A 12,026-nucleotide genomic window follows, 5' to 3' on the forward strand; every position below is an offset into this window, starting at 1 on the left:
CTATATATATATAGTTATATTATAAATGATGAAGTTATGTATCATATCATATTGACAAAAATATGACATAATATTCAAATACATAGGCTACTAATAAAATAAGTCTAGACTTCATTATACAGACTGGTTTATTAAATTTAATTTGATGATACCTGCACGAACCCTGGTTTATGGTGGGGATAGGGGGAAGGTTCTGCCCACACCCCCCACAGAGCTTCGGACCGGCCCTGTCTATGGGACATTCAGACGGGATTAAATCAGTGTTGCCTACCAGCAGGAGTTGCCTGCTCCAACCACTGGATGCTGCGCTTATTCGCGCCCAGCAGCCTGTCTCCTCCAGACACAGCCACGCTTCCACCTGCCAGCCACAGCGTCGCATTCAGGCTGTTTCCCCACCAGATTTCGCCCCGTGTACCGGCCTGTCGGTGAGACGCTGGGCCGCTGACGGGCTGCGGGATAGAATGGGGATCGACAGCCTGCCTGCCCGGGCTTCTCTAGCCTCAGTGCGGTAGCTAGCGAACAGACTTGTGTCTGACCAGGGCCCTCGAGTTACTTAGACATGCTGAAGGATTTCACCAACAACAAACGTGGGCTCTCCCTCGTCTTGACCGGAACAATGCGAAAGGAAGACTATGAGCAGGAGCAGTTTCACAGGGCGTCTGCTGGTAGTTCACTGATGCTGCTACAGGACGGAGCCGCCTGCGGTCTGTGAGCCGGACTGGACTCAGTGAGCCTGAGAGGACAGGGATGAATCCATATTCTGTGCTGTCTCTGGGGCTGGGGATCTACTGGCACGAGCTTGTGTGGAAAACACGGAGACATGACATGCACAAGAAAAAAGAGGAAACGCAGCTGAGCTTTTATTAAAGCCTTTGTCTTTTGAAGGAGTCCGCAACAAGCTTCCCTCCCCCGTCCACAGAGACCTGGACCTGGACACAGTCGGATGCTGCTCTCCCTGATTCACCACTTGTTTCCGGTTATTCATTTTTCTGTGGAACAGAGACTGCAACGGCCGGCCTGCCCGCCTCAGCCCGGAGGACAAGCAGCCCACCGCAGGTGAGCAGCACAACACGACTACCATTTTGTATTTCCTACAGAGCGTCACGCTGACTGCTCTGCATCCCTGCATCAGTCTATCCCCATGTAGTGAGCCTGTGTCCGGCAGCCTCCTGCAGGCCCGGACATCAGGAGCCTGTTGTCTGCCTCAGCCTCTGATCATGTCATGAGGGGCCGCATTATGCAGAGCAGTGTCCCGGTATGTGATGCACCACAGCAGCGTCAGTGGTCAGTGTGACTCTGTATGATTCTGTGAGACTCTGTGAGACTCTGTGTGTTGGTGAGAGATAGTGCAGGTTTCCAGCAGCTCCGGGGCCTGTTCAGCTGCCCAGTGATTTATTATCATGAGGTGTGATGTTCCCTGTATAGAGCATAGCGCCACCTGCTGAAGGACTACAGGTTGTATGGTGCGTGATTTAAACCGGACTGCAGCAGCTGGTGGCTCTCCAGTCCTCATCAGACCTATATGCTCCATGTGAGGAGGCCTGACTCTGGGCCCCACTGTCAGAGAGTGACTCTGTCTATGTCTCATCCAGTGAGCTTTGTTGCCTCCTCCCACCAACATCGAGCCAGAGGTATTGGGCTGCTGTTGCTACCCAGTTCCTGACAGTGACTCTGCCCTCCACCGCCAACCAACTTCCAGCTTCACAAAGCCCCTCCTTCAAGACACACAGCCTTTCAGCTCCCCTCAGCTCCTTATAGCTCCTCACAGCTCCTAGTGTGTGGAGCTCCACAAATGACCTGATCAAAACAGCTCAATGACTTACACAGTAGATTTGATCTGTGTTCTTCATCACACTCATCATCCAGTGTTTTCACTCATCCAGTAAAGCAGCAGAGTGATTTCCTACATGACATTTCCTCGTCACAAACAGCTGATATGACACTTTACCAACCAGTGTCAATATAATGATTCGTTAAATGATTCATTAATTCATTGTCCTTCTTCAAAATCATCTGTGCTGACAAAACAACAGTCACCCTGGTTTACCTTCATGTCTTTTTATGTTTCAGCCTGTGGTCTGAAACAGAGACTGTGCGGACTTTCCTCTGGATCATCATCTAGACAGAATCTGTTATTACCTGTCATTTTCATTTTTAATGATGATGAGCCTAACCGATTGAATAGCATTTCATTTTCAGATCTAATTGACATGGACAGAAGTGACAGAAACACAGCGGCCTTCAAGCCTAAACAGGGAAATACAAATGATGTAATTTTACAGAATTAGACCATTACGATTAAAATATGAACAAACTATTCACAATAAATGAAAATGAATCAACTGACCTGCTGCAGCCTGTGAACTCAGACCTCTCCACTGGCCTGCATGGACTTAGACTGGGTGCTCACATTGGCAGTTTGCTGCAGAGGTGATTGTCATCAGGTTTTGTGTCTTTGCCTCAGTCAACTTCTCATGGCTGCACCTGAGACTAGATGATGGTTATCGATGGTGTTGCGTGTGAATTACTTAACGTAATGGTAGATCGGGCTCATTGTTTTGTCAATATTACGGAAAGCCTTCAGATTTTTTTCCATCATTGTCAAAAGATTCAGTAAATGACAGAAAATATTCATTGAACGTGACCCCTGTTCTCAAAGGGCTGTCTCACCCACATGCTAACATGCTCACAATGGCATTTTGTGTGTGTGTGTGTGTTAACATGCTAACATTTGCTAATTAGTAACATCAATCAGTGACATTGGTTTGTTAAAACACAAATGTCTGTAACTACGAGAACATGTTTCTGTAGTTTGGGTGAACTGACCCTTTAAAGTGTTAGTTGGGGTTATTTGATGTGGGGTTTGTGAGGTGCTGATCTATAGTCAGTGTGTTACCTGCAGCAGATTCAGATCAGCATGCTGCCAGTTCAGAGAAACAGCAGGAGCACTGGTACAGAAGCAGAGCAATGTGCTGCTGTGGGAGGGGCGAGCAGAAAACACCTTTTAAGGTTTTAATTTTGCCCCTTTTAGTCCGGTTAAAACAAACCCTGGTTGGTTTTCTCCCTCAGTACGATTCGTTTGTGCAGGTGTGAAAACAGTGATCATACTCGGGTGTGGACCAGAACGATCGCACCAAGACCCTTTCGAGGACGTGGTCTTGGTCCGATCCCAAACAAACTGAACTGGATCTGTCCCCACTAGCAAGTGAACTCACAAGTTTGAGCTCAATGGATCCTGTAACCTTCTACCTGTGTTTACTTTCCTGCTCCAGACAATCTGACCAATAAGAGAAGGAAGGTTCTCACCTGGTTTGTAATGAAGCATTCTGGTTCACTTAAATTTTTCTCTGTTTACAAACTCATCAACTGAATCGGACCAGAGCAAACCAACTGTAGGTTAGTGAAAGTTTAGTGAAAGGTTAGTGAAAACGCCCTTAGTCACTTTTAAAGACGCCCACTGAAACAATCCAGTATCTGTTTCATGTAGGATATTTTCCCCTCTTTATCTTCCTGTCAAAACAAAGCTCTCTCTGATTCACTCAGCTGACTTGTGGCTGCAGCCACCGTATCCCTACGCTTGTGCGTAGGAATAGCTGAATCTACTGCAGGTAACACACTGACTATACATGACTACCTCACACAACCCCTCGACAAATAACTACAACTATCACTTTAAGGTTGAACCACCATCTTTAATTCCTACTACCCACCTGAGTTCATCAGTATCCTCCAAACAATACACTGGAGTTCTATCCACTAACCAATGTTTGGCTTGTTTAAAGATTAGGAGATGACTGTGGTGCCGTCAACAGAGAACAACAGTTACAGTTTAATGGAGATGTGTCTGTTAGACATGAGTTAGTGAGAAGCAACAGATAACTAAGTTAACCTGCTTCGTGTCATCTTAAGGCATGGACGGGCTCATGGTGTTAAAGAAATCTGAATGGTAGATTTCAGGTTCTCAACTGAGACAGGGACACAACACCAGAGGTCAGACAGCTGGGCTGAGACACATGGAGACAGCTAGTGGTCTCCTAAAAAAGAAAAGACTTAACACACCTCTGTTTTAACTCTTCAACTCAAAGTCACTTATGTGTGTTACCATGGTTATAGGAGTATCTTGCATAAATACACATGCAAGCACTGTCTAGAGAACACCTGTCCCCCTGCTTATTCATGCAGTTATCCAATCAGCCAATCATGTGGAAGCAGTGAATATAACACTGCAGATCCAGGTGAGGAGCTTCAGGTAATGTTCACATCAAATGTCAGAATGAGGAGAAATGTGACTCTGTGACTTTGGCTGTGACATGATTGTTGGTGTCAGACGCTGGTTTGAGTGTTTCTCAAACTGCTGATCTCCTGACGTATATGAACCACACTACGACAACAGAAGACCATGTCAGGTTCCACTTCCTGTCACCAAGACCAGAAACCTGAAGCTGCAGCAGACACAGACCCACCAACACTGGACAGTTGAAGGCAGCAGATGGTAGGGTCAGAGTCTGAATGCATGGAGCCAAACTGTCCAGGCTGGTGGTGGAGTCATGATGGTGTGGGGAATGTTTTCTTCTTAATAACAATCAATCATGGTCTGAACGTCACAGTCTATATGAGTATTGTTGCTGACCATGTTCATCCTTTCGAGGCCACAGTTCACCAACTTCTAATGGCTCCTTCCAGCAGGATAATGCTCCATGTCTCAAACTGGTTTCATCAACATGACAGTGAATTCAGTGAACTTCAGGTAGTATGTATGTAGTAGTATATGTGTACTACCTGGATGCAGGAGTCCCTCCAAACTCATGATTCTTTGTTTTTTCTGGTTAGTTTCAGGCTCCTGGAGAGGATCAGGAGGTGAGGCCACTAATACACCAATAAAGGGACCCTGCTCGACATGGGGCAATGTGGATTAAGGTGTTCCTATTCCTTGTGAACTGCAAAAGAGGAAGCAACCACGAGGACGAAGGAACAACCAGCAGACGGAGGAGGTGGTGGGGGAGTGGTGGCTTTGGTGCTTGAAGAAACGGTGGTATGGGTGGGGGGGCATTCAGGATGGGAAATGGAAACGAGAGCAGCGAAGGGCCTGCTGGGCCAATGGCAGCAGTGGCAGCTACAGCAGGAGACATGGTAGCAGAGAGTCCGTCCTCAGCTGTCTCTACCTACATCAAACTGGTACTGCTGGGGCTGATCATCTGCATCAGCCTCGTGGGTAACCTGGTGGTGTCTCTGCTCGTACTGCGAGATCGCGCCCTGCACAAGGCACCTTATTACTTCCTGCTGGACTTGTGCCTGGCAGACACCATCCGTTCAGCCATCTGCTTCCCCTTTGTGCTGGTTTCTATAAAGAACGGTTCAGCCTGGACCTACAGTGTGCTGAGCTGCAAGGTGGTGGCCTTCATGGCAGTGCTCTTCTGCTTCCATGCCGCCTTCATGCTGTTCTGCATCAGCGTGACACGCTACATGGCCATTGCGCACCACCGCTTTTACTCAAAGCGCATGACATTCTGGACATGTGTGGCAGTGGTGTGCATGGTGTGGACGCTGTCTGTGGCCATGGCTTTCCCACCTGTTTTTGATGTGGGCACCTACAAGTTCATTCGTGAAGAGGACCAGTGCATCTTTGAGCATCGCTACTTCAAGGCCAATGACACGCTGGGCTTTATGTTAATGCTTGCTGTGCTCATTTTAGCCACACACGTGGTCTACATGAAGTTACTCCTCTTTGAATACAAGCACCGCAAAATGAAGCCGGTCCAGATGGTGCCGGCCATCAGTCAGAACTGGACCTTCCACGGGCCAGGGGCCACTGGTCAAGCGGCAGCCAACTGGATTGCAGGCTTTGGCAGGGGCCCGATGCCCCCCACTTTGCTGGGAATCCGGCAGAACTTGCACAACCAGAACCGGCGCCTGTTAGGCATGGAGGAGTTCAAGGCAGAGAAGCAGCTCGGCAGGATGTTCTATGTGATCACTCTGCTGTTCCTGGTGCTCTGGTCTCCCTACATAGTGGCTTGCTATTGGAGGGTGTTTGTCAAGGCTTGCACAATACCACACCGGTACCTCTCCACCACCGTGTGGATGAGTTTCGCTCAAGCCGGGGTCAACCCCATTGTCTGTTTCTTCCTTAACAAAGACTTGAAGAAAGGGCTCCTTTCCAATCTACCAGCCTGCTGCAGGACTAAACCTCATCTGCCACGAGAGCCTTACTGCGTCATGTAAGCAGAGAAGATGATGTAAACCAAGGGCCAATCAACTGATGTGTTGTGGGAGTGTTTTCTTAAGTTATTGTGGTATTTGATTCTACACAAGCTACTTTCAAGCAATGGGTGTAAACTAGTGAGTGTCATGGTAAAAACACTGGAGTGGTAAGCATGTATCTCCATCTACCAACCCATTTTCACTCAGAACTACAGAATATGTGGAATCAGACTTTTGATAACCAGAATACTATATTAGCAGAACATGCAAATAATAACGCTCATTGTGGAAACCAAGCCAGACAAACAACCACCAACAAATTACATAAGCTGCTTCATAAAGAATGTCAAAGTGGATTGATAAGGATGTCGTCATGGTGATGTGGAGAATCTTTAAGAGGCTGGATTAGTTAGATAATGTTGTTTGTATGGCGACAGAGGAGAGACGAGGAAAGGAGGTAGAGAAATGCAACAAAGATTCCCAGAGTTGAACTTGAGACACTGCCGTTCATGGTGCCCTCACAAACCTGTTTTATTGGTCCTTAATTTTTCAGCTCTAGACACCATCATTTGATTCCAGGGATCCGTGACCTTAACTTTTTAACATTGAATCCATAGACACTCTCTTTTTGTTCAATTATTCACCCACATAGACACAAAGAATCAAGTTTTTACTATCAGTTCTCTTAATAATTTTACAGTCAGTAGTCAGGTGAAATTACAAAAGACATTATGTCATATGAGGCTTTAAAATCAAATCATAGAAGCTGGGAGAAGTCAGGTTTGTGAGAACCATGCTGGGGTCCTTCTACTCATGGACCAGGGAGATGGTTTAACCTGATCCAACATGATGTGACTGTTTGTTTTGTTTGAAGTGAACACATCAGTGACAGGAAAATTTTCATGTGTGTGATGTATTTTCTTTGTTGACCAGTTATCCATGTCTACTGTCTCAGACTGCGTCCACACTGCTATGTTTTCATTTTAAAACTTCCTACGTTTTCTCCTCCGTCCACACAACTCCAGAGTTTTCAAGCACTGAAAACGAAGACATTTGGAAACACTGATGTTTTATTTTGAAAACTCTAGGGTTGTGTTAGAAAACTGATCTTTGGAAACGATGGCGCCTCCTGATTGGCTCTCATCAGCCTCAACTACCAGTGGTGAACACAACATGATAATGAATTACAGTGTTACTGACCTTGTTGTCTTTCCTAGCAGCTGTTGTTCACTTACATTCTCTATTTTAATGCTACAGCTGTCTTCGCTGTTCCTCCTTCAGAGGATTCACCGTAACTAACCAAGTGCAAAATAGTCAATGTACTTCCTGTTTACACCGGATCGCACATGCTCATTGTAGGTGAATGGTCATGATATGGAGCTAAAATGGTCAATTTGGTCTTAAAACTGCTTTTTCAAATGATAGTGTCATGGTGTGGACGCAGCGTCAGTCTGTCACTCATTGATGCTTCAGCTGACAGCAGAAATACTGTAACTGTGTGAGACCTGATCAGCTCAGTTCATAGTGAGCAGCAGCTTGTTACAGTGACAGTGTGAGTCTGAACACAGGTGCATGAGATGTTTAATTTTCCTCACCTGCCTGTTGGAGCTGCGGCAGCTGCAGAAAGTCACAGATGGAGGATGTTGGAAATCACTTCTCATTGGCTGCTGAGTGAACTTTATTTACTTTATGCTGTTTTTAATGTCCAAATGCATTGAGTATCATGTAATTCCCTCAAACTGATGATCCCAGAGCAGAGATTTGTTAAATATCCAGTAAGTCAGTACCCTGAATGTCCAGCAGAGGCAGCATTTGCTGGACAATTTACTAGTAAATGTCCAAAAGACCTTTAGAGCCCACTGTGAGAACAGGAGAAAGACTGTTGATACTCACTTATCAGCAGGCTGCACCCAGGTATCAATGCCACGAACATATAGCTGCAGTGTGTCTGTTACCACACTGATCATATGTTCATATTCCTGTAATTAACACAAACATTGGCAAAGCAGTTCAGCAGGAGGGTCACAGTGACTGAGCCTTCATTGTTCCTTCAGAGATCATCAACAGTTTTGTACTTCACACGTCAGACAGTCTGAAACACTTTATAACACATTATAACCTGCACTGGAAAACATGGTGTTAACAGCCGAAGTGTCCAGTGGTTGTTCCTGGTAGTTTTATCTACTGAACCTGCACTGTGTCAGTGTTCATCAGAAGTTCAGCTCATTAGTCTGAGGCTGAACTGTATGTAGATTCTGCTGTGACTGGGCCTCCAGTCTCTAAACATCACTTCCTGTCTGAAATCTCACTCCACACAGAGAATCAAGTGTTCATATGTATGACTGAGTGAATGAAGCATTGATTTCCAACAGTCCAGTTCCTATTTCTGTGGTTGGACGTGTCAGAGGAGAAACATCATGTTTGATCAATCAGCCAAAGTAAAACAGAGAAAAAAAAGAAAGAGGTGTGACAGACATGACAGAGCTGCAGGACTTCCTGTTTTAGTCTTCTGTTTGACTTCTGTCTGTGCCAGTGACACAAGCCTGAAGCAGTTTGTTGTCAATAAACCTGACTGAACATGATCTGTCCAGGATTCTTTCTGACGGACAAACCAGGAGGTAAAGGCGTAAAACTCAAGGGAAGTCATGTTAGATCAGACAGTTTGTCTCAGCCACAGTCTCAGTGGAGATATGAAGTGGGACTCTGTCCCCCAGCTTCAGCTTCAGGACCCTCCTCGTCCTCAGTCCAGCTATTGATCCGGCTGTTACTTCACCTGTTCACAGCAGACACCTGCGCATGTCTGTCCATTTCAAATTCACCAGGTTTTGTCACACTGATTGCAAATTCAGTCAAAATCATGACATCTATCCGAACCTGAATGAATCATGAGGACAGAGAGGTGAGGTAAACAGGAGAACCCGAGCAGGCAAAAGGGTAGTCAGTGTCGCAAAGTAAACCTGGGTGGAGTTAGATTTAAATCATCATGTGAAGGGACATGTTTTGCTTCCTGTTCACACAAATCTACAGACATGATGATACACTGAGCTCCTGTCTGCTCTCTCTGAACATGATCTGTGGATGGAGGTGGAGGTGAAGGTGAGGGTGAAGATGGAAGTGAAGGTGGAGGTGATGGTGGGGGTGATGGTGGACGGGGAGGTGAAGATTGTATTTTGTCAGTGAATGTCTGAAAACAGGATCCGTAGTGTGAGGGGCCCCTGTGTCTGTGGCCCCCAGCAGCAGCAGCGGAGCCACTCATGTTGTTTTTATTTCCTGAATTATGGCCTTACTCCATAAGAACATCCAACCAATGCACCAGAGCAGAGACAGGAGTCTCTGCTGAAGGACAACACTGTGTAGAGACGAGTCTCTGCTCCATCAGCAGCTGCAGGACTGAGGACGTGATGGCAGACGAGAACGACAGTCACAGCGAGTCTGAGGACGAGAGTGGAGCCGCTCTGGATCTGTGTTTTTCTCTGACATCATCAGAGACACGTGGTCCATAGCCGACGCTGAGCCCTGAGGAGCTTTTTCAGTTTCACATGATCTTTTGTAAATTGACTGTGACCTCTGTATTTAGTGTGTATTATACTGACAGCAAACTAACTTTGAAATGCAACAAAGAGTTCCTGATCATTGTATTTCTACTGTGACTCTGTTTGTGTGTGTGTGTGTGTGTGTGTGTGTGTGTCAGTTACAGAGGGAAAGTCCTGAACAGATACATCACCCCTGTTTCCTCAGTGTTTCTGTCTCTGATACCAAGAGCTGAATGTTTTCAACCAATGACGTTTACTAGAAGTCCCTTTTTAAACAACATGATAGATTATTATTATTGTTATTAATTGGAGGATTTTTGTACATATTTAGGGACAATGAAGGTAAAAGAGCTTGAGATAACGGAGAGCCATCACTGACATCAAACTACAAAGTTCATGCAGCTGACAGCTTCAATCAGCAGGACATCACATGGTTCATTCTGGGTCGTCTCCACTATAACGACAACACTGTCCTGAGACCTGTGACCTCAGTGACATCACAGTGTGAGGGTCAGGTGAGCAGTCAGGTCTGTTGTAAACATCGACCTGTGACCCAGCTGACCACAGTTTAATGACTCTGACCTCCACGTCCAGTGGTTCAGATAAATGCTGAATCATCTGCTGGTTTCCTTTCTCACACCTTGTCGTCGTCGTTTTCTAAAACATGAACATAAACATGATTGTTCAAATTACAAAGAAATTAATTATAATTAGCTAGGATATCCTTTCATTTTTCCTTCTGTCTCAGAGTAAAGCTACAGTCAGACCAGAGGTCAGAGTGAAGCGTCAGTCAGACCAGAGGAGACCTGTCTCGACAGTTTCAGCTCGGTGTTGTGTCACAGTGGATGAAGGAGCCCACACAGTCTAACCCTGAGAATCACTTGTGCTTAAGATTTTAAAAAGCATCATTATTTTGAAGCTTCGTGAGGAAGCGCTCTCCATGCTGGACTAGAAATTGTTCAGTCAAAGACAGAAAGTGGTTCTTGATTCCATTAGAAGGAAACAGAGGTCAGTGAAGTGTCTGTTGGAGGCTGCAGCAGTAAATGAACCAGACACAAGTTAGACATGGATCAGCTGTGTCACAGTGCGTCTTCAGATGACAGTGTTTCATTGAACTTTCTAGTAGTAAACATCTCAGTTCGGTGCTTCCTGAGGTCAGAGGTCAAACAGGTTTGAAGGATGAGAGAGGAACTCTCCACTTTCCCTCCGCTCCGTGTTCTGTTCAAACGTGGTCGAGCTGTTACGCATGTATCTGCCAATTCATGATTTCTGTTGTGGGTTTTGCAATGAAAATAAATTTCCTTTGAAATGATCAGAAGATTATTATGAGTGTGGCAGGATCTCCCAGAATTCCTCGGTGGTGGTGTCGCAGATAACATGTATAAGAGAATGATGATGATGATGATGATGATACAAACTAAATAATAACAGATTAGATGCTGTTTACAAAAGTAGGGCATTCTCCAAAATGCATCTGTATGATGAGGTTTGTGTCGACCCGGGAGAATTTAATTTTAATATAAAAACTTTTTACATTTAATTCACTCAATGGAAAAAAATAAGAAGAATAAAAAAAAAATATATATATATATATATATCATAGACTACCTAACTTAACCTATTAGCCACCTGTGTGAGAAGCTGTGCTTTACATGGATATCCACTGCCCCCCCCCACCCCCCACCCCCAGGTGACATCCAGCTGGAATATGATCCTTACAAACAACTGATCAGGTCATTTTCCATTCAGATCCATGAATCGTGTGTAGATCAAGGACACTATACAACAATGTCTACAACCGTACAGGCAGCATCAATACAACCTGTGTGTTGATGGTGTGATGTTTTTTTCTTCGTCTTAGGATGGTACAATAATTTTTACATGAGTTCCATCTCTGGTACTGACCACAGCGGTCAGACCAACCATGAAGCTGCTTTATTTCCCTGTAGCTGTTGAACATCTAAAGTAATTGGTATGAATTGTCCTATGATGTCGGGTCAGAGACATTTATTGACAGTGGTCCTTTGTGATTATTTGTGATTTGGTCTTAGTGAGTTAGGAGTCCTCTAAGCTACTACTAAAATAAGGAGTCCTAAAGTTAGGACTGGCAGCCATTATTTTTAGCAGTTTCTCCTAAAACTTTGTGAATAGCAAACATTAAAAATCTTAACTTGTTGATCATGCAGCGTTTGAAAAGGGTTAGCGACACCTTACAGACAAACATGGGGCCTGCATGGAGAGTAACCTGTTTCCATGCGGGAAATATGTTTGTTGACTTTGGAGTGTTTTTCACAC

General features: G+C 45.2%; 1 protein-coding gene across 1 annotated transcript; it reads left to right on the forward strand.

The window, feature by feature from the left end:
• The first annotated feature begins 287 nt into the window (after nt 1-287).
• On the forward strand, nt 288-11,043 carry gpr173 (G protein-coupled receptor 173). The gene is made up of 2 exons (XM_023427426.2): nt 288-1,056; nt 4,831-11,043. Exon 2 carries the CDS (start codon nt 5,035-5,037, stop codon nt 6,217-6,219), a length of 1,185 nt encoding a protein of 394 aa, XP_023283194.1. The 5' UTR covers nt 288-1,056; nt 4,831-5,034; the 3' UTR covers nt 6,220-11,043.
• The last annotated feature ends 983 nt before the right edge of the window (nt 11,044-12,026 follow it).

Source organism: Seriola lalandi, unplaced genomic scaffold, assembly GCF_002814215.2.
Source record: "Seriola lalandi dorsalis isolate HSWRI2012SDOR001 ecotype SW California unplaced genomic scaffold, Sedor1 jcf7180002054861, whole genome shotgun sequence".
Lineage (NCBI taxonomy): Eukaryota > Metazoa > Chordata > Actinopteri > Carangiformes > Carangidae > Seriola > Seriola lalandi.